The sequence below is a fragment of the Amblyomma americanum genome, chromosome 1, assembly GCF_052857255.1.
Source record: "Amblyomma americanum isolate KBUSLIRL-KWMA chromosome 1, ASM5285725v1, whole genome shotgun sequence".
NCBI classification, from domain to species: domain Eukaryota; kingdom Metazoa; phylum Arthropoda; class Arachnida; order Ixodida; family Ixodidae; genus Amblyomma; species Amblyomma americanum.
The window spans coordinates 239,740,053-239,767,897 of NC_135497.1; the positions used below are offsets into that span (position 1 = coordinate 239,740,053).

General features: G+C 48.1%; 1 protein-coding gene across 2 annotated transcripts in view; it reads right to left on the reverse strand.

Moving 5' to 3' along the window:
- Positions 1-6,029: 6,029 nt before the first annotated feature.
- Positions 6,030-27,845, reverse strand: part of LOC144114817 (uncharacterized) — a 37,795-nt gene continuing 15,979 nt past the window's right edge. Inside the window, exons 2-5 of one of the 2 annotated variants that reach the window (XM_077648795.1) lie at positions 25,707-25,923; positions 13,838-13,927; positions 8,034-8,254; positions 6,030-7,157 (exon numbers count right to left, since the gene is read on the reverse strand). In XM_077648795.1, the coding sequence (XP_077504921.1) occupies positions 6,572-7,157; positions 8,034-8,254; positions 13,838-13,927; positions 25,707-25,923 (1,114 nt within the window). In that variant the 3' untranslated portion in view covers positions 6,030-6,571. The remainder of the gene's footprint in view (positions 7,158-8,033; positions 8,255-13,837; positions 13,928-25,706; positions 25,924-27,845) is intronic. The other variant, XM_077648796.1, reaches the window with a different exon arrangement.

A 27,845-nucleotide genomic window follows, 5' to 3' on the forward strand; every position in this document is an offset into this window, starting at 1 on the left:
AGGTTGGCTTTCAATTCTTCCGGCAATGTCCCGGGGTCCACTCCGTGTATCACACCGCGGCGAGTGTCTTCCGGGGCTGCCACGTAAGCATTTACTTCGTATGAGATTTCCCCCAAAGTGAGACTGGAAATGCGTCTCACGTGTTGGGCGGCCATCTCGCTTGCCGTGCTCACTATTATGATGTTGGAACCGGTGCGAAGCCTGATGATCAGATCTCCTTTACATTCGTGGTTGCATGCTACCGCTACGGCGCGGGCTACTTGATGAGTCTGGAGCGACTTGACTGCAAGTCCCTTCGGTCGCAGAATGATCTTGAAATCGTCTTTGGGGAGTGGTGGCAGCATCTGCCTAGGCCGCCGCGGCGCTCCCTTCCCGTCGCTGTTCGAAGTAGCATCAGCTGTCGCACCAGCTGCCGACGGAGCATTGGCCGGGGTTTTTCCGCCGAGGTCACCTTGAGCGGTCGGTGGAAAATTCCCGAGAGTGTTCCATTCGTTCTTCCGTTGGCGTTTCTTTTGGCGTTTGGACAGGGCCAATTCCCAATTTGATTCGTCTTGCCTTGGGGCGTCTTGTTGCTGTTCTCGCATGGAGGCATCCTCGATTTCCCCATCTGCCCAATTCTCGGAGTCGGTGACGTCGAGGTAGTCCTCGTCCATTTCCTGGGCTTCCAATAAATTCTGGGCTGGTCTGCTCGTTGTCGGTTCAAAACTAGGGTAATTCGTGGGGCGGGGACCCGTACCGGGCTGCATCGTCGCCTCGGGGCGAGCCGGGGTGCCCGCGAGCGCCCGTAGTCGAGCTAAGCCTCGTTAGGCCTAGCGCCCGCTCGGCCACCTGGAATCTTCCAACTCCGGTAAAAAACCAAAAATTGGAGGACCCACCTTCTTGAATTCGGTGTCCCAGTGGTCCAGCTTGTGTTTCCTCTAAGCTCCTGCCAAAATCTGGGGGCCTTGTGGGTTGAGAAGGACCGGGGAAGTAAAAATCTGCGGAGCCCATGCGACGCACGTCCGCACTGCACCACAGCTCAAGGCCCAAAGGACATGATCTGCGAGAACCTGCCATATGCGCTCCACCCCATTCTTATCCTTCTAGTTATCTCCCTCTCACGATCCGGATCAGCTGTCACTACCTGGCCTAAGTAGGCGTAATCCTTCACAACTTCCAGGCTCTCGCTGCCATTTGTGAACTGCTGTTCCCTTGCTAAACGGTTGAACATTACGTTGGTTTTCTGCATGTTAATTTTTAGACCCAGCGTTCTTCTCTGCCTGTCTAACTCATTGATCATGATTTGCAGTTCACCTCCTGAGTGACTCAGCAAGGCAATGTCATCAGCGAATCGCAGATTATTTAGGTATTCTCCATTTACTCTTATTCCCAACTGTTCCCAATTCAGGTCTCGGAACGAAATCGTGTCTTCTTGCCTGACGCCATTCCTTATTGGAATTTTATTCCTGACTTTATGGAGGATTATACCAGCTATGCAGTTGCTATATATATATATATCTTCCAGTATTTTTACATAAGGGTCTTCGACCCCCTGATTACGCAATGCCTCTATGACTGCTGAAGCTTCCACTGAGTCGAATGCTTTCTCGTAATCAATGAAGGCTATATATAGAGGCTGGTTATATTCTGCGCATTTCTTTATCACCTGATTGATAGTGTGAATATGATCTATTGTGGAATATTCTTTTCGAAAGCCTGCCTGATCACTTGGTTGATTAAAGTCTAAGGTTGCCATCACTCTATAAGCGATTACCTTAGTAAATACTTTGTAATCAACGGATAGTTTGCTGATCGGCCTGTAATTTTTCAAGTCCTTGGCGTCTCCCTTCTTATGAATTAAGATAACGTTTGCATTATTCCAAGCTTCTGGTAAAGTCGAGGTCATAAGGCATTGTGTATACAGGGTGGCTAGTTTTTCTAGCACAATGTCCCCTCCATCCTTCAACACATCCTGATCCCAGCTGCTTTTCCCCTTTTCATTGCTCCTAAGGCTTTCATTGCTTCATCTTTCGTTACTGGCGGGATGACGCATTGCTGTGCACTGTTGTTTTTCCCATTAACGGTCTGATTACATTGGCTACTGTACAGGTCTGTGTAGAACTCTCCGGCTACGTTAACTATCTTATCCATATTGCTAATGACATTGCCCTGTTTGTCTCTTAATGCATACATCTGGTTTTTACCTATGCCTAGTTTCCTCTTCACTGTTTTTAGGCTACCTCCGTTCTTTGGAGCATGCTCGATTGCCTCCATACTAAACTTCCTTATGTCGGCTACCTTGCTCTTATTAACTTTGATATATCTGTTCTATTCTGTCCGTAGGGTTAGACGCCCTCATGCTTTGGCGCTTCTTAATCAGATCTTTCGTCACATGAGATAGCTTTCCGGTATCCTGTCGAACTGTCCTACCACCTACTTCTACTGCGCACTCCGTAATGATTGATGTCAGATTATCGTTCATTGTATGAACATCAAGATCTTCTTCAGTTGAAGCCGAATATCTGTTTTGCACCGCTATCCTAAGCTCCTGTACTTTCCCTATTACGGCTAACTCGTTAATGGTCTTCCTCTTCACTAGCTTCTTCCGTTCCCTCTTCAAGTCTGAGCTAATTCGAGACCTAACCATTCTGTGGTCGCTACAACGCACCTTTCCGAGGACGGCCACACCCTGAATGATGCCAGGATTAGCGCATAGTATGAAGTCGATTTCATTTTTAGTCTGACCATTGGGGCTCTTCCAGGTCTACTTCCTGTTTTCTCGTTTGCAAAAGAAGGTATTCATGATCTGTAAATTATTTCTATCTGCGAATTCGACTAACTCTCCCCTGCTATTTCTAGAACCTATCCCATAGTCACCTACCGCGTGGTCGTCAGCCTGCTTCTTGCCCACCTTCGCATTGAAGTCGCCCATCAGTACAGTGTACTGTGATTTTACTTTATTCATTACCGATTCTACGTCCTCATAGAAACTTTCAACAGTCTGGTCATCATGGCTGGTTGTGGGTGCGTAGGCCTGCACCACTTTCAGCTTGTACCTCCTATTCAGCCGAATTACTATAGCTGCTACCCTCTCGTTAATACTATAGAACTCTTCTACGTTGCCAGCTATATCGTGATTAATTAGGAATCCCACATCTAGTTCTCGTCTATCCTCTAATCCACGATAGCACAGTATGTCTCCGTCCTTTAGTACTGTGTAAGCCTCACCTGTCCTCACTTCGCTAAGCCCTATCCCAACCCATTTAATTCCCGCTAGTTCCTCGAACAGCACTGCTAGACTAGCCTCCCTAGATAAATTTCTAGCGTTAAACGTTGCCAGGTTAAGATTCCAATGGCGGCCTGTCCGGAGCCAGAGATTCTCAGCACCCTTCGCTGAGTCACAGGTCTGACCGCCGCCGTGGTGAGTTGCTCCGCAGCCGCTGGGGACTGAGGGCCGAGGGTTAATTGGTTTGTTGTGCCTGAATTATTAGGCACCCTCATTTATGAATATTTGCTACGTTGAATGGTACATCCACAGTTTTAGTCATTGGGCAGTGGGTTATGTTGCATGTGCTAATTGTCGAAAGCAGGATACCAGTGTTTGAAAGCTGGCTATTAATGTTTGAAACCTGGACACCAATGTTCGATAGCTGGATGCCAGTGTTCGAACGCTGGAAAACCAATCCGAGGTCTTTACAGGCCCATGTCGCGGAACGAACGCCAGGCCTGCGTTGGCCCCCCGATCGGCCGAACGTTGGCCCAAAACTGGCCCGAAAGTGGGATCAATGAGTCAAAGTGGTAGCGCTTTGCCTAAATGCCAATGTAGAACCGCCGTTCATGACAATTTTTGCCAATGATCGCCCAGAGTTCGCCCAATGCTGTTGTCCTGCCTGATTGTTTGGTTTTTGCTTAGGGACTGAAATAAATGATACGAGATACGCATTTAGAAATAGAGAAAAGAAATTATTATACGCTTCACCAGATGTTTCTGAGCTATATACGACATCCCAGTTTGTTCCTAGGAGAATAGTGCGAGATTTAATCACAGCACAACTATGCGACATTAAACTTAGTGGTCAGAAGGTAAGCTGATACCTGCCGGGAAGTAGTCCTCCCGAGTGAACTGATTCGAACAAACAACGATGGCCGCACACACGTTTTTTTCCGTGCTCAGGTTTTTGTCTTTGGCGCTCTCCGGAAGTCATCGTCTTGTTTCCTGAGATGCAACAAGACAGCACTGTGAGGACTTTCCGTCGAGAAGGCACACTAAATGGAACGCAAACTCCGTTGACGATCGCTTTCTGTTTTTTTCGCCCTTCACACGTAAGCACAAATAGTAGAGAATTCAGACACCGTTTCACACCGCATAGAATTTCGCCTCCATCGAAATTCGACCGGCGCAGCCGGATCGAACCTGCCTCTTTCCGGTTAGCAGCCGAGCGCCTTAAAGGGGCCCCGAAAAACATTTTCAGTGCAATCTTTTGCCTGTTGGTTGCATAGAATGAGTTATAGTGATGCTATTAGCATCGGCCGTACCACGTATACTGTGGTGTTTAATAATTTAATTAACTCTCAAAAACAAATTCGCGGCCCTGACGGTGTCACCATACAGTGGCGGCTTTTAGCAGCGGATATGACATCTTTTAGTGGGAGCTTGATGACTGTACAAAGTGTAAACATACTGCAAATTGCGTTAATAACTAGAGATACATTTTGTCAAGTTTTTGTGTTTTATATAACATTAACAAAACCAACTTGTTTGCCCTAGATAAAAGCACTGTAAAACAAGTAAAACAAAAATACACCACCAGAGGCTCTGGCTACTTTTTGCATCGAAGGACTTTGCGCCTCTGTGTAAACATCCTACGACCTAGCACTCAACACTTATGGATACTCTCTATGTATCTGAGAGCGGCTTTGTGAAATCGGTCCTATCGAGCCATTGCACACTAAAAGCGTTCGTTTCGATCCCAAGGAAGGATGCGTTCGCTTCAAATTTAGCAGGCAGTGCGCATCGTCAGCTTGTAGAGGATCACCGGGCGGCGGCGCCAGATGGCGCCACGTTCCCGTCAACTGCGCGCGCTCCTTGCTCGCCGTGACCAAACAGCGCGCTAGGAGCGATGGGCGATGGTTGGCGGTAAGCAGTAGTGGTACGCGCTATGCTAAATGTCTGATATTTTGCGCAGGCTGTCACACCGTCGCAGTATCTCGCGCTCGAGTTCGGATCCATAAGAACACCAAGGTCACTGATCAGTGTTCCCTTCTGCGCCGTCGACGTGACGATGAAGCATCGCTGGGTCAGCTGGGCGTTCACATGGTTGTAACCATGCAAACGGCGCTGCCAGCCTTGGCATGAACGAGTTAGAGAACAGCCAACCATGGAGTGAAAACTCCCGCAACGTGCTCAGATAGGCTGTTTTGATTGGTCGCACAAAATGTCGTCATTGGGAGTGTGAAATGGGAGTGGTAAGCTGCGCGAAAAAAGAGTTGAGGGCAGCATTTTGTTTGCTTGTATTTTGAAATTTCTTCATTGAATAACTCCCGTTCCTATGCATCGATTCTCGTACTTTTTTCAGTCAGCATCGGTGTGACACAAAGAATTTATCTGAAGCGTAACCGGCATCCATTCAAGCGGTGTATCGCAGCCCCTTTAACCACTGACCCACCGCGGCGACGATATCTAAAATAAATTTTCAAAAATAGGGCTGCAGCATTACTTTGTATATTTTAATCTTCGCCGACGATTTAAGTAACATTGCACAGATTCCAGCACCCAAAGCTTCAAGTAGGACTCCAAAGGTCAGTATGTATTAACCACGACCCACTTCAAAAAGGGCGACGTGCTTATCCCACAGCCTCCTGTGGCAGCACGCGTTGCTGCAATTATCACGTCATTGCTCCTTAAGGACCGCCCGTGCTTGGAGATGGCGCCAAAAGTTGTGCTCAATTCGGCGGCTGCCACACAGAGCACGAAGACAGGATTAGAGTTCACGAAGGTAAGTAATGTTCAACACGGCACCACTGCTAGAGAATTTTCTTAATGTCGCCTGGAAAAAGCTTTTGGCCCACGCATGTGACTTTACATAGGAAAAAGGCAGCGGATGAAAAAGGAAGAGACGACAGACACGCAGCGTTTGGGTCAGTGCTTCTCATCCTCATATTTCTCGCACTCTCACCCTGTGCACTATATCACCATCAACTAAATGGTACCAAGTTTCCCTACTGGATGTCTTGGAGATTTTATTGCAAAACAGCCTAACGATGCAGCCGGACAATTATAAGCACGATGAGGCCCGAGTGCTAAACAAAATATATCTACTGACCGAGTGAGCTTCAACTGCGATACCAAGTTTCAAGGAACAAAACGTTTAACCCGCTTTCTTAATTCATATTGTTCTAGTCGTTAGGACATGATACAACGTGAAACGAACGTTAAAGGCAAAAATTCGAAAAAAATGTTAGACTAATCAAGCAGGCCTTGCCGAAGGTCGCGTTTCCGTTCCACGCACTAAATTCTGTGACTATAAATTACATCGGCGTTTTGTTGACAAAGCCGATTTGCACCGGGGCGTGCTATCAACGGACTCCACAACTAAACGCGCTGTGTGCGTATGGTGCAGAAACCAGCCGTCATGGCCAACGAGTCCTTCTCGATGATGTTGCAAGGGATGGCCAGAGATTCCTCGGCATTCAGCATGTCCCACACGTTAGGACCGCGAACAAATTCGGTCGCCGTGAGCACGAGAAACCGGAGCTTGAGGAAGAAAGGCCGCACCACAGAACGGAGGTCAGCTGGCTCTCCGCCAACCTTGCCTCTCTCGCGACACTGCCTGCGGCCCCAGGCATGGACGGCTTGCAGCACCGACATCTCGGGTGCATTGTGCACGTTGTCGAGAATGTAGTTCACGGTGCAGTGCAGGCAGGATTCGAACGTCTTCGACGCGAGAACGAAGAGGCCATTGTTGCGGAGGACGGCCTTGGCGGGCCCGTCCACGCCGTCTCCGCCCATCGTCAGGATGTAGTCCAGAAACGGACATACGTCATCGGGCTCCATATAGCGCTCCACGTATGCGACGCACCTGGCTGCCAATTCAGGTACCATGTATTTGACTGCAGCGCTGCGGATGCAGGTCGCCTGGTGAACGCTTTCCACCTGGTGCTGTCCACTGTAGAAATACCTGCGTCGCAGAGCAGGTGAGCATAATGGGGCCCGTTATCGTCTTTATAAATGCAAAAGTGTTAACAAAATCATTCCACCTTATTCTTATTTGAATGAGAAGCGGGAAACGCTTCCTGTAGTCTAATGAGATAAAACACAAAGGCAAAGCTCTGGTTGTGGGCAGTAATGGTTTCCGGGTGGCAGGGTGCCGTATGCAGCATGCTATGGATTTAGCGTTCTTAGAAGCAGGCCGTTCGCCAAAACGTCGTTCCCTTGATTAATTATCGCCAAGGAAAAAGACCTTTCTAATAAGTAATCCTTTAAACAAGCTATGAATGCGACATCTGCTGGTTGTAACCTCCATGAATTAGGACACGGCAAAACTCTAGGGCTGGTAATGGCAGTGTAATGGAGAATGTCATCACGTGACCTTACAACTTTTAAGAGGGAGGCCTGCAGACGATCACAGCAGGGCCGTTAGAGAGAATAACGAAGCAGGCAGCGAGCTTAAATCTCATAGAATCAGTACAGTAACGGTGGATGAGTCGAGCGTGCGGGCCGTAGGCCAAGCAGGCTTGGAGGACTCAGGGTTCAGAACCGTACTTCGCCTTGTTTGGCGCCTAACGCACAGCACTGAGTCCTGATACTCTTCTCTTTCTCAGTATTTGCTGTCTGGTTTCTTAGCTGGCATTTCAAACTTTGTTCTGGTGATAAAGTGTTAACTTATCGCATTCCCCTCTTTACTCGCATGTTAACTCGGCGGCCCCTCTGCAGACATTGTTAAATAGACTGCAATAGAATCAAGCTTATATTTCTGCATGTAATACGAATTACAGGCCGTCAACTGCTTTTGAGCCAAATTCATAAATGAAGCGTGAGCGAAGGGAGGTTCTACCGTAGAAGCCCTTCGACGCCGTCTGGAGGCAGGTCCGTAATAGTGACGCGGTCTCCGCTGCCGAAGTGCCCAAAAAACATGGCCCTGAAGACGTCGTTCTGCAGGGCCAGGATCATGCGATGCGCTTTGAAAGATGCGTGCTGTTCGGGAGCGTGTTCCCAGTGCACGACTATTTCCACATCGGCAAGCTCCCGTATGCCGAGAAATCTCCACAGCGAGAACTGCGAAAGAATAAATTAGATTAGTTGGCTGCTGCAAACGAGTTATAAATTGTGGTGTCTGACATACGAAACTGACACATGGATGGGCTATGAGGGACGCCGTATAGTGGCGGGCTCTGAAATAATGTAGACCAGACCGCCTGAGGTTCTTACGTGCACTGACACTGCACAGAGCAGGGGCGCCTTGTGAATTTCAATTCCATTAAATATACGGCCGCCGCGGCTAGGATCGAACCCCCTCTCCATGGCACAAAACGAAGAGGGACTGATAAACACATTCAGACCGATAAGATAAAGACCGATAAGAACATAAAAGGAAACATAAGTGCAGCAATATGTATTTCTTATGAAGAGCTGCCGTTTTAAGCAGCAGCGCTTCCCGATTCAATGCACACTAAGCATGAATGCAATATCAACAATGAAGCAAGTGGTGTCAAAATGCAAACAAAACACGGAACACGGAGAGTTTTAAGCACGAAACTCAAACGTCAAGGTATGAATCTCGGCATGAGTTCCAATTACGTCCGAGTCTTCAGGGCACTCTGCAAAAGCAGAATTGAGACCCACACAAGGAGCCTTTACAGGGGCTGTTTAAAGCAGCCCGTGTCTGAGTGCTCATAGCGCTGTGTGCGGCACAATTTTTGTAGTGTCAGGGTAGGGCTGCCCAAGCCAGCCGTGGTCACTGTATGGCCCATGGGGATACATGCAGTGCAGTGGCAGATACTATGATGGGAGGGATAAATTAATGAATAATAAGTATACCGGGCTTTACAATGTTGTAACAGTATGTTGTGACTGGCATAAAAATGTTCAAAAATAATAGGCCTCCACCTGCGCCGCTTCCTCACAAAAGGCTCAACGCAATAATAGATTTGTTATAATCAATGATATTAGTGATCACATGCGAATTTTTTGCCTCACTTCTTCAGCAATGGAAAGCGATTTACATCCTAGAAATTTTACGTACCGTGTAATTGACCAGGAGAGCCTTCAGAGATTTAAAGCACTTATTGAGCTAAAATTTTGGGAAGATGTATATGAAGAAACCAACGCCAATATGGCCTATAACGCCTTCTTGACGAAGTTTTCTAGATGTTATAATGCGGCCTTCCCGTTGCAAGAATGTGAAGCAAGGAGCAAGAAAATAAAGAAACCATGGATCACTCGTGAATTGCACAAGAGAATAAGGCAAAAGAAAAAAAGTACCACGAATTTATAAGGTGTAAAGATTCAAGCGTACTCGTGGAGTTCAGGAAGCTTAGAAATCAATTGAATTCTGATTTAAGAAAGGCAAAGAACACTTATTATGAAAATAGGTTCATGAATGTTCAAAATGATTCTAGGAAAGTATGGGACATCATCAACGAAGTGATGGGTAAAAAGCGTCACCAACAAGACATGATAGACATTTACAAAGATGGCGTTCGGGTTCCCGTAATGGAAGTTGCTGACGAAATTCATTACCATTGGCTCGTGTGAAGAGGCTCAAGCAGAAAAAGGCAGTCTAATATGAGAGAGGCAACTCGAATCTCTTATGCTTGTATTAACGACTCCTACTGAAATATACGAAATAATTCAAAGTCTATCGAATTGTGCCGCTACTGGAATAGATGGTATAAAAGTTCCACCCATAAAATATGTTGCAAATATACTTAGCCCGATATTGTGTGATATTATAAATAAGATGCTCCAGACTGGTGAATTTCCTGAGGAACTAAAAATTGCTAAAGTAACTCCTGTGTATAAGGGTGGCGGAGAAACCGACGTTAACAACTATAGGCCTATTTCGGTTCTACCAGTGTTTTCAAAAATATTCGAACGTGCCATATATGTCAGGTTCTCCAGCTTCTTTCAAAAATCATCATATAATTAGTAGTGCTCAGTACGGTTTTCAGAAGAATAAGTCTGCAGAACAGGCACTCATCAATATCAAAGATAAAATCATTGAAAATATCGAAGACAAGTTCCTGACACTTGGTCTGTTTCTAGATTTAAGGAAAGCATTTGGCACTGTACAGCACGATATACTGCTTAATAAATTACAAGCATATGGAGTAAGAGGCGTTCCACTGGGATTAATTAGAACATATCTTTTGAGCCGGTCTCAATGCGTATCTGTAAACCGCATATTATCTAGCAGAATGACAGTACTGCATGGCGTTCCCCAGGGATCCATTTTAGGGCCACTGCTATTCCTGGTATACATTAATGATATAACAAGAATACACGGTTCCCCCGAATTAATAATGTATGCCGACGATACAAATGCTTTTTTCAAGGCCCTGACAAATGAATCCCTGGAGAAAGCAGTCAACACTTACCTTTCTAATCTCTCTACATGGTTGCAAATGAATCGGCTAGGACTAAATACTAGTAAAACTAAATATGTCATTTTTAAGCCAATCAATAAAAAGGACTCATACGCAATGAATATAAAGTTTGAAAACACCCTGCTCAGCCAAGTAAGTGAACAAAAATTTCTGAGAATTTGGTTCTCTGAGGATCTTTCGTGGACATGTCATACCCTTAAGCTCTCCATTGATCTCTCCCGAGTGGTGGGTAGCATATGTAGAATACAGAATCTATTGCCGACGTGGCTAAAAATGAAATTGTATCACTCTTTATTCTACTCCAGGTTATGTTATGGCATCTTAACGTGGGGTACAACGACATTATCTAATTACAACAGGTTATTGGTCCTGCAAAAAAGAATGTTAAGAATGTTCGAAAACTTCAACGGAAACATCAGAAACTTACCCACACAACCGCTTTTCATAAAATATGCTATGCTCCGGGCCGACCAGGTATACTGTTTCAAACTACTAGTATGGATTCATAAACACAAACTTTATCCTACGTCCCCAGGTAATTCATCTCGCTATTCAATCCGAAAATCCTACACTTAGGCTGCCAGCTATAAGAACAAACTATGGGCGACAAACGTTAAACTTCCAAACAATTAAGATGTTGAACAGAACAAATATCAGTGTTGATTTCTACAAAAGATTTGCTGTTTTCAAAAATGAATGCAAAAATGTTTTCGTTTCTGGCAGTATTTTCTTTGCTTTGTGAAGACAGTGTGTGATTTCGTGTGCGTGTAGTTTTCTATCAAGAAGAAACGCAAGACAATAATATATATTCTGTGCGTTCGTTTGTTCTTTTCTGTCAAATGAGACGTTTTTTTTGTTTTTTTTTTGTTCCTGGCGCAATAGCTTTGCCACTTCCGTTGTTGTCTGCTTTTTTGTTTTGTTATTGTTTTTTGTTTTCTAAAAGAATGTTCATTTTGTACAACGTAAGTTCTAATCAGTGATGTGCATTTGCATATGTGTTTTTCATGTGATTTTGTTTGTTTACTTTCCTTTTCTGATGACCCAAAATTTGTTTGGCTCACAAAATGCAATGCTGCTTGCCGAACTGTAGTAATTCATTTTTGTGCGATGAATTTGTATTGGGGGGCCGAGGCCCCATCAGGCGTTGTTATGCCTTTAGCTTCGCCCCCCCCCCCTTAGACATGTTCTAAGAAACAAATAAAGGAAAAAAAATGTCTAAGGAAGGACAATTGTAGTTTTTCCACCTGTAGGTGAAACTATGAACGAAGAGAAAAGAAGCTACGCGAGATAAACCACACTTCCGGGTAGCGTTCCGGGGAAGACTCCCCTAATCTGCCCTGGGAAAAGATGGGCAAGATGCGATGCAGGGAAAGGAAATTTGTTTATGGGGAACTGGTTGTGGTAGCTGAAGAGGAGTGGGATCAGCGGGAGATTTCGTCATTCATGGCGATAGAGTCGAGCTCCTATTCTGGCCTCCCTAGAGGGTGAGCATCTGTTCTGACGAATGTGCGATTCTTGGCCTCCAAACGTACTTCTGTCGCTATTCGACGTCCTCCGGGGATCTCTGGCCCTCACACACCCAGAACATAGGGAGGCAGAACTGTCCTATAGAAGGATACAACTGACTAATACCTGTGCTACACGGGCACGTTCGAATGACATCTGAGTCGAATGGCATTCGAGACTTGGAATGGCATTCGGACCGGACGGACTCCCGCGGTGCTACAAGACACTTTCCGAACGCATTTGAAATTTGCTCAGCGGTGGTCACACTAGTGCGACAACGACACTGTCACAGTCAACAGCAGCATACAAGATTGTAGTGGGACAAGTTTTTTAGGCCAACAACACCGACGAATCCGATCGGCGGACGGTCAGCCTTCATGTCCTCGGCAGGCCGGCGGCTGAGCGAAAACACGCTGATGAGCAGACGGTGTGAATATATTCGCGCTTCTACCTTATCCGTATTGAAAATAAGCAAAACGAGCGGGTATATTTCACATGTGCACACTTGAACACTCACCAGCGATAAGCGCTTGCCAAATTAATTTTAATCGACAGCGACTCCCTTCCCTTCCACGACGACTAGGCCTAGCGAGTCCGCAGGGTTACGTCTTCAAATTCGGCTGTTGTGAAGAGCGAATTCACAAGTTTAAGCGAATGCAAATGATCAACGAGTGTAGTTTTGACAACAGTGACCAGAAATCAACTATTGCTCACATCGCAGGGTACGCATACGATGAACGGGATGCGCCGGTGTTACCCAGACCGCTGAGCACTGCTTTACGGCCAGCAACAGTCGTCACCGTTGCTATTTTGTGGATCACAAGTTATGCGTTTCAAATAGCACGAATGGTCCCAATCATACTCCTGAATAAAGTAGGTTAAAATAAAGTACTGGTCACGCCGGAAAAAGTCGGGACAATTATCAACAAGCACCGGTCGTATGAGAGGTCAGCAGCCCGGCTGTCAGGTGTTTCTCAGACGCGCGATCGTATCGGCGCTTCCCACAGATTGTCGCACTGCGTAAACAAGCACGGGCACAACAGGTACAAATGAAAAGAGATTATTTAATGGAACTAAAGCGCAGAATGCGTTTTATGTCATGCAAACGAGCGCGAGCTGTTCGTACGCAACAATGCAAACAACAGTATGAGTGCAGCCAACCGTCCTCGTCAGCGCACTCTTGGGGAAATTTCATGCTCACGCGGTAAATGTTCATTGGTGTACTATTATCTGCAAGCACTTACTTAGACAGAAGAGGGGCAATTTGCTAAACAAACAGCAAGAAAAAGCAAGCAGCGGGTATCGAGTTGAGCAGCCACAGAGCCGAAAGCAGTCGCGCGGCTGTGGGCGGGGCGAAGCGATGACGGCGGCGACGCCTATTGGTCGGTTCGGGCTGTGTTCGCGTTTCGAAGGCATTCCAAATTCTGGAATGTCTCCGCGGAGCTCCGTCGACTCGAATGTCATCTGAACCGAACGCCGTTGAAGAAGTTAGTGTAGCAGCGGAAGTTCGGCAGTCGAGCCGAATGACATTCGGTTCGAAGGCATTCGAAACGTCCGTGTAGCAGGGGTATAACGGAGGGACATTGCCCTTGAAGGGAGGCTCTGCAACTGATCTATATGGCCCTGATTTATTGTCATTACATCCCGATCAACCTCCTTGGGCCTCCCGGCGCGTATCTGCTAAGTCTGTAGTGCTTGAACGCGATGGCGTTATCAGCGATTTTGCTGGCCTATGCGCCAGGCTTACCTCAGGCACAGTTTCTGTCTGAGTAGAGACAATGGCGCGGGTAGAACTGGTCCAGTGCCAACAGTTGGTGCGTTTGTAGCATCTGCAGCACTGCATTGAAATTGAAAAAGAAGACAGGAGTTTGACACGAGCGACGATTCCAGGGTGCTAAGGAAACGAGTAGAAATCGTGCAAGCAAGTTCTGAGCAGTCTGGTAGGTGTCCTAGGAAGGCGACCGCCCATTCATGAGAAAAACAAAAAAGAGATAGAAGTGCATCGATAACAATAGCAAATATATAAAACAAGTAAATTCCACAAAGGGCACCCTCACACCTGCAAAACAGTGCTGTGCAGTCGCGAAGAGCCCTGTAATGAGCGCACCCGCTATATATGGCCTGCCTGTCCGCCTTCCCAGCTGGCCATGATGGCTACTAGATGGCGGCGTCAGGCAAGACCCACCCACTAGTCGTAGCTAGAACCGTATAAGGCGAACTAGTTAGCATTGACATGCGAAAAAACTGCAATTAGTATAAACGCAATTAATTCATTTTAGAAATTATCCAGCGTTGCAAGCAGCCGCAGCACGAAAAAGAAACCATAAGGCTACTTGCTTTCGACATTCATTGGACATGCCCAAATAAAGGAAGTGGTTATATATTACCGGAAGCCGGCAGAACCTCAAGAAAAACATGATGTAGGCAGCGCCGTCTATTTGGCTCACTGTGACCACGTGACGAGCGCAGCCGCCCTCGAGAAGGATTCTTTTCTTAATACTTGACGAAAGTAGGACCCTCGACCACATTATTTGGGAGTGCCCATATTCTCCCAGGGCGGGCAAAAATATTGATAGTAGAGAAGCCTGGGAGACCCTGCTAAGAAGCGCGGACCCTGAGCTCCAGCGCACCACCATCTATCCGGCGGAAGAGGCCGCTACCAGTCAAGGACTGCCAACCAGCCTCTAACCGCGGAAGCGCAACTTCCCGTCTCCCAGGAACGCGTGCCGGGGGCGGGGAGAAACGTCTTTTCTGATAGAAATAAAAGTTATTCAATCAATCAATCAATCAATCCCTGCTCTCGACACGTCCTGATGTCGCCGCATGAAGCGCTGTAAAGAAAAAGCGAGCATTTTTTGTGTCCTATTTTTCAAAGTGGCAATCAGTGTGATTCTTCATTGCGATTAGTGTTGTAACTGTGTGTCACTGCCGCTGTTCGATGGCCTAATCATAAATGCTCACACTTGATCCAGTCGATGAAAATCTAACTCACTGAATTTATTTAGAGTAAGTAGAAAGCATCAATAGCCAACAACTGCACATCTCCCGGAACGTTCTAGCAGTCAGCAGACCTAGCTGCTCATCGTTCGGCGTCCGGAGTACAACTGAACTCTCCCCACGCCGTCCAAAGCCCCCTCCAACCGCGGCACCTTTGCGAGGCGCCGGCGCTCGCTCTCGTACAAAGATCTTCCGTTTTGGGTGGGACTGCAAGGCTCTTAAGTGATTTCATCAGAAGACAACAGCATGAGCCTCCAAGCAGGGAGAAACGTCTTTTCTGATGGAACTTAAAAGTCGACCAATCAATCAATTAATCAGGACAAATCAATGTGTTTCCTCTGGAGCATTGTGAGATTTGCTGGGCTAGGTTTGATATCCGTCTGCCGGCAACTTTTTGTGCAGGGTATTCTGTCAGCAAAACAGCTGGACAAAGAAAATTCCGCCAGTGTCGTTTCGTTGGCTGTGTGCTGTAATGTGACCGGAATCAGGCAATCGGGTCAAACTGCCGGCAAAGTTCCCTGCGGGCTATTTTGCCGGCTGCTGGCACAATAGTCTCGACCTTATTCAAACGCGCGCATTTTCCAATTGTGCTTCATTTCCCCAATTTTTCGTCAAGAACTGACACCAAAACTTAAGTTACGCGATAAGGCAAAGCGTTATAAGTGCTTCGTAGTACAAATACATTCGCATACGGAGCGCCCTCGCGATACCAAACAAGGAGAAATAAAGGGTCAGGGGAATGGAAAACCGGTTACTCGCTCGTAGTATCCTGTAAGAAAGGGCAGCCTTTCCACCGACGCCGCACACGAGGGTACCAACGCCAAAGACTGGGGCACGAAACCGGCTATCTGCCGTTCTGAAATTGTTTTCCTCCTCTTTTCTGATGAACAAGCCACGGGTATACACGTTCGCAGCAAAAAGGCGCCAACTGAAACTCTCTACAGACTTCGGCTAAGCCACAAGCAGAGAGCGCGATGAAGCAGAGACAGATTTTGATGGAAATGAAGGAAAGCAGGGTAGATATAACCGGTTGTACCGTAATCGAAAACTTCCATTCATGCCTAAAAAAAAGTGCTGTCTAGGATTTCGTCTCTTTTTTTTCATCGTGGCAGATGAGCTTCCGGCTTCCGAAATAGAGTACTACAATTCATACCAACGGAACCACCCTCCATCACGAATGATTTTCAGCAAACTAAAAGATCGGGTGGTAATCACCGATCAACAGCGGGCCAGACACTTTGCTTCCAACAAATAGCCACGTTTTCGATCAGGCCTGTAGAGATGTTCAATGAAAGAGCAGAGAATTGCGATGCTAACGCAGCAAAACGGCTGCAACAGCAATTACGCTGACTTTAGCATGCGAGGCGCAGGTGATGATTCGCGGCCTTGTGCTTACCGCTATGCATTTTTATTTTACCTCATGCAGTTTTCGGAATGCGAGAATTCACTGTCATAGTGCGCACCGACATGCTGTGCCATGCAGGTGACGCCGGAGCTAGTGGAATCTTTCCGCGTCTTCAAAACTAGTCATGTGTGAGCGATTTGTATATCGGCCTGTCTGTAACGGAGATAGGTTTCTTCGAAACTTCGAACGTGATTTGCGTGTTAGTGTTCCGCTCAAACTTCTGGCAGGTGGCGTGTGAATTTGTTGTTCTTGTTTTTTGAACATGTGTATATAAGAAGCTTTTGAGCAAAAAATATTGCCAGTAGCGCTGTGTCCTGTGGTTTTCTTGTGTCCATGTCTGAAAATTTTGCTCGAGATAGACGAAAATAAAAGCTAAACCTTAACTTTCTCCCCCGTTAATAGACACCTTTTAGCATACCGTGTTACCACTACCGTGACCTGAGTACCGGGAGAACTGCGCATGCGCAGATCGCCTAGAGGCCGCCAGATGGCACCAGGTACTCTGCAGCTGCAAGGCATCCAAGGCACTGGGGTTGAAGGACAGTGACGGGAAAGTAGATTTTAAGCGGGTAGAAGTAACCAAGCGAAGGTTATCTGATTCGTGGCTAAAATCAAGACAAGAGTAAAATTTCATAAGTCATGGCTAGGTGTCTTGAGCCACCGCTAGATTTAAAGGGTTCAGCCTCCGTCCGTCCGTCCGTCCGTCCGTCCGTCCGTCCGTCCGTCCGTCCGTCCGTCCATCCATCCATCCATCCATCCATCCATCCATCCATCCATCTGCGCTAGTGACTAGCTGCGCGCTAGCCTTCCACGTTGGGACCAATCAGCGCATACTTGTCAGTGGGCGGTATTCTAGTACACCGGTCACGGTAAAGGTAACACGGTACACGGTATGCTAAAGGTGTCTAATGTGTCATTACTGGATTCTTCGGGCCAACCTGCTAGATACGCCACGACACAAGCTCCACCTAGCGGTCAACGACTCCCGTACTGAATCATAAGCCTTTCAGGTATAACCGAAATTCACTTCCATTCATGAATACAGCCTAGCGACAAACCTTACCACCACCATCCTTTTCAAATACTCGATCTTCGTGGGCACCATCAGGCATTGGAATGATGCCTTGCTCCACACAATGGTGTTGGGCTCCAAGGGCGCATGTTCTTTTTTGTTGGATTGACATTGTGTTGATGTGGGTTGCGCCACTGGGTTCCGGGCGGACATAGCAAGTGTGGCCGCGTGCGGGGCTAGCCGGTGCGCGTGGCTGAATGGCGGGACGTCCTTTGGAGCTCGGCGTTTCCCTAAGGCCAGCCAGCCTGCACCGACCGGGCATTGATGTCCGGAGTCTAGCTGCCCGCGCAGCACCACGCTACCCTGCCCGCTGACTCCAGCCTCCCAGTGGCCAGGCGCCCTACCGACGAGCACCTGCCCGCTTACTACAGTCTCCCGCTGTCCAGGCGGCCTAACGACGCACTCCAGCCTGCTGGTACCGGCATCCGGGTATCCGGGACATGACCGTGAACCGGTTGTCTGCGGATACCTAACCCAGTGACCGGGCGGAACCTGCCCTGCCGTGTGCTTCGGCGTCGACAAGGACTATCGCACCGGAACTCATAGTAGGACGCTGGTTTTCATTTTATCATCTCTAGATTGCAAGTTCCCGTGGAGTATGTGTGCCTGTTAGTGTGCAAGTGGGCGAGCTATGCCCTTGTCCTCGTCGCTCAAGAAAACAGTGTCGTGATGCTGAATGCCGCACAGAGCTCCTGAACGGACCTGGGCCCATTATTTACATCACAGACATGTTCCACTTTTTTGTATTCTCATTGCCATGTAGAGGAGGAGGAGGGATGAAGGGAGGGACTTTAATGGAACAGGAGAGGTCTGCCTGGTTGTCAGTCTGGCATGCTACTCCAGGGCCATGTAGAGGTATCCATGCGCAACCAGAGGAATTACCTGCTTACTCGTATATATGTCCAGTAAAACAAGCTGTTCCGCACAAAACTGGCTGTCTGCACCTGTACTTTTACTTCTTCAGAAAACGTAATCCTATATCGCGCCCCTTTCGTTGCCTTTCACTGCTTTCATGTGTTTTTTTTTCTTTACATGTCAGATAGCGCTTATTTTCTGTATTGCACTAACATCACTTATGTGTTTTTATTCTTATTTTTCCACCCTCCTTATCCATTGGGCTGCATTATTTATTAAATAAATAGATATTATAATTTAAGTAGATAAATAGTGTCACGGAAGAAAGAGCGACAAAATTCACAGACAGAAGGCAGAGTTCAGCAGCTAGCCCGCGGGATACACTTCGTCGTCGTCGGCTTCCAGCGCCACCTGAGAACACCACGTGGCATTACTCCCCTTCACAAAGATTAGCACAAGAACAGGACGGAAAACGGAGGCGGGAGAAGTGGTCCCACGCGACTAAACGAGCGCAAAGCGTACTACACATTACCACGTGGTACGGTTTCATGCCGACTACGTGCACGACCTCAGGGCGGGGTGGGCGACGCTGAGGCTGCACAGTCCCGTCTGGAATAACTTTGTAGGTCACTTCCGTGACCCGGCGCAAAACCCTGTAATGTCCGAAGTAACAGCCGATCAGTTTTGAAGCGAAAAGCTTCACTATGTGGGTCAGAGCCGAGCTTCGCGTGAGCCGACCTGGTGAGTTATGCGCTTGCGCGAAAACGAGTGACGTCACGCGCCGCGCAGGTGGTCGCTCTTCGCCGCAGCCGTCACCTGACCTTTCGGCGCAGCCGCGTGCTACTGCACATTTGCGTCATGTGCATGCGCAAGGAGGCTATATAATGTGCTTGCCAGAGAATAGGCGTGCGCATTCGACATGGAAGGGAAGGAGAGTGCGGCTGCTGCTAGACTACGCAGAAAAGCTGAGAAACTAAATTCGTCCGCTCCAGAAGTACTCGCTTGGGAGTTCACTGCACAACAGCGAAAAAATGATAAAGCCAAAGCTAAACGTGCAGCATAATAAATAAAGAAGTTTAATACTGTCGCTTCTGTGTCTAACTCGTAAACATATGCCATAGAGCTACCAAGCCTACGCCTATATATAAACAATGTATACAATACCAGCTAAGCTACGAAGCATAACCATGATGTCAAACCAAGCATAACTGAACCTTTTCGCTTGTATATCCAGGCTTAACCAGAGCTAAGCCACTGCATAATTTTTTTCAGACAATCCTGGGCGATGTACCGGGGTGCACACACAAACTTGGTCACCAGATGGTATGTGACGTGCCGATGACGGAGGTTGTAGCGGCGCACATCCGTGCCCTGATGCCGCGGAATGTGAATACGGGCCTGTTGACGTGCTTCCTCGGCGCGCTGAGCGAACTGCTCGGCGTCTGGCATGAGCGGGTGGTCATCAGTGCAGCACGGAAGCATGGCATCCAGCATCGTCTGAACGTCACGTCCGTAGACCAGACGAAATGGTGTAAAGCGGGTGGTCTCTTGGGTGGCCGTGTTGTAGGCGTATGTGACGTATGGGAGAATCTCGTCCCAGGTTTCGTGCTGCCGGTCTATGTACATTGCGATCATGTCGGAGATTGTTTCGTTAAATCTCCCTGTGAGCCCGTTCGTCTGTGGGTGATAGGCAGCGGTTTTGCGATGGCTCGTGTGACTGAGCTCAAACACGTCGCGTACGAGCTGCGCCGTAAACGCCATGCCTTGATCAGTGATTACGTGGGACGGTGCACCATGACGTAACACGATTTGCAGCATAAAAAACTGGGCGATCTCAGGTGACGTGCCGCGCGGCACCGCCTTAGTTTCCGCATACCTTGTTAAGTAGTCAGTCGCGACTATAATCCATTTGTGACCAGCCTGTGACAAAGGAAATGGGCCTCGAAGATCAATGCCGACTTGATCAAACGAAGTCCGAGGTGGTTCAAGAGGTTGTAGCACACCCGCGGACTTGAGAGGTGGCGCCTTACGACGTTGGCATTCGCGGCAGCCTCTGACGTAACATTGGACGGCGTCAGAAAGCATGGACCAATAATACGGCTGGCGCACTCGTGCAATAAGTGTGCGTGCAAAGCCAAAGTGGCCGGAGGTGGGTTCATCCTGGCAAGCGAAAAGAACATCGGCGCGGAGGTCTGCCGGCACGACGAGGAGGTGGGCTCGGTCACCAATGCTGGAGTTATCGTTAAACAAAATGCCGTTCCGGAGGCAGAAGGCAGGCAGGTTCTCAGAAAACTGTCAATGTACGTAAGCAGCTCGGTTCTCCAGATAATGACAGGTCGCAGGTCTGGGTCAGGTCGCTGTCGGGTCATTAAGTCTAAGTCGCTGACAACTCCAAGAAAACAACTCTCGTCCTCCATGCTCTCATCGGCTAACCCGACGGGTGTGCGCGAGTACGCGTCTGCGTGCGTCTCGCCAGATTTGTGCACAATAGTGTGGTTGAATTCATGGAGACGGAGGCTCCATCGGGCTAGACGCTTGATGCATTGTAATGCCGGCGAGGCATTACTTTTTCGTATTATAATAGGTTGTTTCAGCGCGAGAGAGCGCGCGGCTTGCCCATATTGACACCTTGGACTGCACGAGTTTCCCGTCTACATGATCTGCCCCCCCCCCCTCATTAGGTCACCGATCCCGGCAGATAGAGGACTACGTGTCGCAGCAGCGCATGGCGACAATTTTCCAGCGGCGGTCCCGATCTCCGTCTACACGCCGACCTTCGACGCAGCCCCAAAGCTCCTCCTGGATGGCGCAGCGACGGTCGCCAAGCCCCGCCGGGAAAACTAGTCAGCGATCTCCGGGGGCGAGGCCGCTGGCAGCCGATGTGAACAAGACCCCCCGAGAGCTCGAACAGCTACCGACCGTGGCTTAAAGGCGCCGACAGCAGTTCCTGAACTCGAAAATGGATTCTCGCTGGATACACCCGCGCTCCTCGACGGCTATAAGATTAGCGCTTTGGTGGACACTGGCGCTGATTTATCGATTTTAAGCGGAAAGCTAGCGGCGCTTCTTAAAAAAGTAATGACGCCGTGGTCTGGCACGCATATCCGCACGATTGGCGGACACGTAGCAACTCCGCTTGGCCTGTGCACGGCAAGGGTCCAGATTCGCAGCTCTACATTTGTCGTCAGCTGCCTAGTTCTACCCGACTGCTCCCGTGACTGTATCCTTGCCGTTGATTTTCTCCGGGAGGACACAGCTGTTAATGACCTCCGAAAGCGCACTGTCACATTTTCGACCGAGAAAGCAGATCTTTACACAGAGGACAATCAACGCCGCGCCGCTCTTCGCATTTCAGCCGACAGTGTTTGGATTCCGCCACGTGCCAGTGTTTTTGTGAGTGTTTACTGCGATGGACAGAGTGACGCCACAGCTCTCGCCGAAGTCAACCTCTCCCTTTTAATCACCCACGGCACCTGCTCAGCGCGAAGCCTCATCCATCTACGCGACCGCCGGTCTGAGCTCCTGGTGGCTAACTTCACTGACGAACCCCGGCATCTTTTTCGTGCTACTGCGATCGCATTCACTGACCCCTTAGCGGAGATTTCTGAATGTTTCGCGTTTGAAGCTGTTGGACCTGTGCGCCCGTCCTTTGACGGCCTTCTGAAGCACCGCATCATTACGCCCGACGATGCCCGCCCCATCCTCCAGCAGCCGTACCGTATCTAACCGACGGAACGTGACGCGATCCAAACGCAGGTGAAGGAGATGCTTTCTGATGGAATCATTCACCCTTCAAGCAACCCGTGGTCGTCACCTGTCGTGCTGGTGAAGAAAAAGGATGGGACCTTCCGCTTCTGTGTTGGTTATCGAAAGCTGAACATCACTGAAAAAGACGTCTATACCGCTGACCCGTATCAACTACTCGCTCGAAAGACTTCATCGTGTCCAGTACTTCTCCTCAATTTACTTAAAGAGCCGGTACTGGCAGATAGAGGTCGACGAGCGGGACACCGAAAAAACAGCTTTCGTTACCCCCGACGGGCTGTACGAATTTAAAGTGCTGCCTCTTGGGCTCTGTTCAGCGCAGGCAACTTTCCAGCGCATGATGGATACAGTTCTCGCTGGATTCAAATGGCAAACTTGTTTGGTTTATCTCGATGATGTCGTCGTGTTTGTCGAAACCTTTGCCGAACACCTTGAACGCCTGCTCACAGTATTAGATGCCCTCCGGTCAGCCGACTTAACGCGCAAGCCCGAGAAGTGCCACTTTGGGTACAAAGAGTAGAAGGTTCTTGGTCATCTTGTGAGTTCCAATGGCAACCCCGAGAACACTGCTGCTGTCCCTGATTCTCCCGTTCCTACAAGCAAGAAAAGTGTCCAACGCTTTCTGGGTCTGTGTGCATACTACTGCCGCTTCATATCCGACATTTCCGAGATTGCCGCACCCCTGTACCACCTCACGCGCGTTGATACACAGTTCGTGTGGGCCGCCGAGCCACAGGGGGCTTTTGCCGAGCTGCGCAGACTACTGCAAACAACCCCTGTTCTTGCGCACTTTGATGAAGAGGCTGGCACCGGTCATCATCGGCACCAGCAACATCGGCCTCGGCGCCGTACTCGTCCAACACCAGGTGGCATTAGATAGTATAAATAGATAAGATAGGCAAACAGACAGAGACCGCAAAATTTGTTTGCAACGCCCAGTGCGGTTTTCACGCCCTGTTTTCACGATTACTCACCCAGCATTCCACGAACATGCTAGATTAAGAATGGCAGAAAAATTTGCACAAGTTGTCTTGTTGGTAGTGCGAGCCATCTCTCTCAAAAAGCAACGTTTAATTTTTATGGAAGGTAGTGCAACGTTCGAGGGCTGAAACCGGGCTTACACAATGTCTCTCGCAATCTCTAAATAAGGAATGCAGACGTGCACCCACGCTGTTGAGCAGGCTATGTTGTGCAATGGGGAAAAATGAAGCAAAATAAACGATGTCAGTTATACAGCATTAAAATGCTCAAAATCATTCAGAATTAGCTCTGCCTACAAATAAACCTACGATATCAATACTGACATTTCTAAATAACCCACAACATGACAATGACTACGAGAAAAATTGGAGGTGACACGCTCCGTCTTAACGATATGACAAGATAGCGTTAATGAGTTAATGCAAATATATGCAGAATTGGTCATCCTCAACCTTACACTCAAAGATCCCTGTGAGTGCTCACAAAACGCCTTCCTCACTGGTGCAGCGGTTAAGCGATGCGCCACTGTCGGGCGATGGCAGACGCTGCAACCAGTGGGGCTTAATAGTGACACTCAAGTTGCTCTTCCCGAGCAATCTATCGCAATCAATCATTAATTTAACATCCACCTGCCACGGAGGACAGTATGCCCACAATCCGGTGGGCAGGTTGTGTAGATGGCAGACATAAGTTACTTCTCAGGGGGTTGGCCACATGGGCCACCTTACACTATACCCTATTTTTCGCTCACAACGACGCCGCCGCCAACACCGGACTTCTACGTAACGGTGCCTTTAGCGCTATCGTGTTAAAAATAGATCATTGCACACGCGTAAAAATAAGCTCGTTGTAACTAACTCTGGTATACATTAGCATTCACTGTATGTTTAGAGAATAGATTCTCATTTTTTTTAAACTCCTCACTAGCTCCACTTACACTCATTTACAATAGATGGCACGCTCAAGCGAGAGTGTTTCGCAAATGCTAAGAAACCAACAGGAAGTAGCCACGCATCATTATTGCACGTCGACAATGTATCCCCTTTTGTTGCTGTAGTTGCAGTCCGCTAAAAGAGAAATTAAAAGCAGCAAAAGGCGATACGGATCCGTGTTTCGCCCTGGAGCGTAGGAGAGCACGTCGCATATTCAAGACAGGCACCCAATTCTACTACCTGGGCGCCTAGTTATTTTTCTAATTTCAGCTTAGTCATCGTTTGTCGCAATAACTTACAACACTTCATATTTACAGCGAACAGCATATGGTTTATAAGGAGCTCAGATTTTAGCGCGAATGTGTTAGAGGGGTTCTGTTCGGTGGAGAACCCCTCGTCGTAGTTGGCGATGGTGTGTCGAGAAAATCGGGTTTGGTCAAAGTTTCTGACATCACAATAGATGAGGAATTGAACAGTGTATTGAACAGTGTGTAAAGTAGTTTAGAAAATTGAGGTAACTAGAAGGGAATCGAGCCTGTGACCTCTTAAGCTGAGTGTCAGACACGCTATCCGTAAGCCCTCGATGCATGTACGTTTGACTTGGTTTAAGAAAGGCCTTGCCTGCCTTGCCCGACAGTGGGCTTGTCTGCGAAGTAATATGCAAAGTTCCCCAGCCCGCTCAAGGGAGCCATTAACGCTATTACATCATAGATATAAGCAGAGCTAAACAGTCCCTCGGAATAAATAAAGTGGTGGTCGGAGATGAGATAACGCGCCTGTCACGGCAGCTAGTTTCCTTCAAATTTCTCTTGTACTCAAGGTGGGGTCAAAGACTCATTTACCGAGAATTTCACCCTAAATAAGCTCTCCAACTGTCCTCGCTTAGTGTTTCGCGAAACAACCGCAGTGCGCGCTGCTTCTGTTTTGTAAAGGGCTTCACCCTGCAGTGGAAAGCAGCGGGGTTGATTTATTCAATGCATTAGAGTTTAATGACAGTGTAGGAAAAGTAGATTTTAGGCGGGTAGAAGTAACCAAGCTACGGTTATCTGATTGTTGGCTAAAACCAAGACGAGTAAAATTTCACAGGTCATGGCTGGGTGGCTTGAACCACCGCGCGATTTAAAGGGTCCAGCCTTATCCATCCATCCGTCCATCCATCGTAGCTAATTCATCTGGATTCACTTCCTTTCTGCTCTCTCCCTGCGTATCCCTTCTCTCTAGGTTTTTCCCTGCGCGACCGCTAGAAGAGCGAATTTATAGACCGCTAACACCGAATTAAAGAAATATAAAGAAAAAAAACCCAACATTAAGGCAACTGCCACCACCCCGCTTCAAAGGAGACGCTACTATCTTCCATCTATCCATCCACTAAGGTGCCGGATGTCCGTCACCTCCGCGATTGCCCACCGAGACACCCAAGTGTGCGCGTTCCCGTCGTCGCGATATTATGATCCTGCCGAGCATACGGCTACTGTAGGAAAATAAAGGCCGATCCCTGCCTCCCCCAACTTTGGGCACGCTTGACAGGGCATCTTCAACCGGCCCCGGCATTAGGCGGTTCGTCAATGTCCTTCAGCGTCGGGCCGTTGTTATCGGAGAGCGTACTCACCACTTTGTACTCCGTCAGTATATCGGGGAACGTGATGAAGAGTTCCTTGAGTTTAAACGACGTGCACTGTGTGTTTATCGGTGCGGTGGCCGCCTCGCTGACGTGGTAGTAAATGAAGCCGTCCCTGTACATCTTCAACAGCACCATGGCCTGCCCCGTCGCAGCTGGGCTTAAGGACACGACTGCACTTTGCCGTTGCCCAACCCATAATTTGATCCTGCAGAGAAGAGTAAAGCCCGATGAGCTCATCGTGCTATCTGACGCAGCCACAGAATGACGGGATATGGTCGGCCGATTGGCTCCGTACACCCACATATAGGAAGACGAGGATTTTTAAAACCGTCCTATGCAGAAACCCGCGAAGCGATTTCGAAACAATTACCGCCGCGCCACGCAAGTTAAGCGTTCTAAATTTCGCAGAACGAGCTACATGAGACTTTGTTAGAACAATTTAATTTTCGCAGACACTTCCTAACTAAAAGCGTCCAAATTCGTTGCGGTGCGCGACAAGACGGGACACAAAGGAAAGGACAGATTATGAAGGTCCGCGCGAAGGAGAAATGAGGTTGATTATCGTTAAGCATGGGGGTTCTTGGTAGGTAATCATGAAATGCATCGCATTCTTCGCGCGCTCGTTTGCGTCGTGTCCTTTCGTTCCCTGTGCCCGTCTTGTCCACACTGTGCTTTTTGACAACCTACTACGAAACCTATCCGATACGCTACTATACATAGATGTTCACCGATCTACCCTACACGAAACGCTTCTATGCATAGATGTTCATCGATCTAGCCTTTACGATACGCTATTATGCATTGATGTTCACCAACCTAGCCTTGAATTTTGCCTCCTTCGAAATTCGACGGCCGGGATCGAACCCGCTTCTTTCGGGTCAGCAGCCGAGCGCCATAACCACTGAGCCACCGAGGCAGCTGCAGACTTCTGTCTGCAAAGTATATAGACTGACTGTAGACAAATCTTTAAGAATAGACAATAGGCAATACAAGTCCTGTGACAGTCTATTCACAATGTATAGATATATATTCATGCACTTTTAGTATTTTTTATATAACGTCTATAGACTATAAATAGAGAAAATAAATATCAGTACGAAGGCAATATAATCTATAAGACGTGTACAGACAACATATAGACCACTTTTATAAAGGCGCACCGCCTAATTTAAAAATCCACCACCACAGGAGGAGCTAGGAGGATGCGCCAGTATGAATATCGCTGCCGGAGAGGGCAAGCATATCAGGAGATTTATAGTGTCACATTTGCGGGTGACGTAATAAAATAAACAAATTAATAAACGACTTTATGGCCACGATGGGGATACCAATTTGCGACAGCGCGAACAGATCAGCTTTGCTGGTCGCTGCATTCCACCACCACGCCCCTGCCGCTTTGTTTTTAATTCGCTTTATTGCAAACTGGATAATACAATATGCACACAAGAAGCACCAGCCAACCAGTGATAGACGTAAGAAAACTAAAATGCTCTAATGGTTTTCAAAGGGGCTGCGAAACACTGCTCGAACGGATACCGGTTGCACTTCAAATGGATTCTTTATGCCACACAGATGCTGACACAAAAAGAATTATGAGAATCGATGCATAGGAACGGGGGTTATTGCAAACAAAATGCCGTCCTCAACTCGATTTTCGCGCAGCTTCCCATTCCCATTTCACTCTCCAAATGACGACACTAAGTGCGACCAATCAACACAGCCTCTCTGAGTCCGTGGCGGATGTTTTCACTCCATGGTTGCCTGTTCTCTTTAACTCGTTCATGCCAAGGCTGGCAGCGCCGTTTGCATGGTTACAACAACCATTTGAACGCCCAGCTGACCCAGCAATGCTTCATCGTCACGTCGACGTCGCAGAAGGAAACACTGATCAGTGACGTTCTCTTACTTATGGATCCGAACTCGTGCGCGGGATACTGCGACGGTGGTGGTGGTGGTGAAAACTTTTAATTGCTGCAATAGAGTTTGGGAGCCACAGAGTGGCTCCGCTACATGGTCGGCGTCCCTAGTCCGGGACATCGCATGACAATGCCCCGTCTCTCGCCCGTTTCACCAAAGCCCTTTGGGACTCAAGCGAGGAGCAGTTGAGGAGGGCAGTCTCCCATGCCT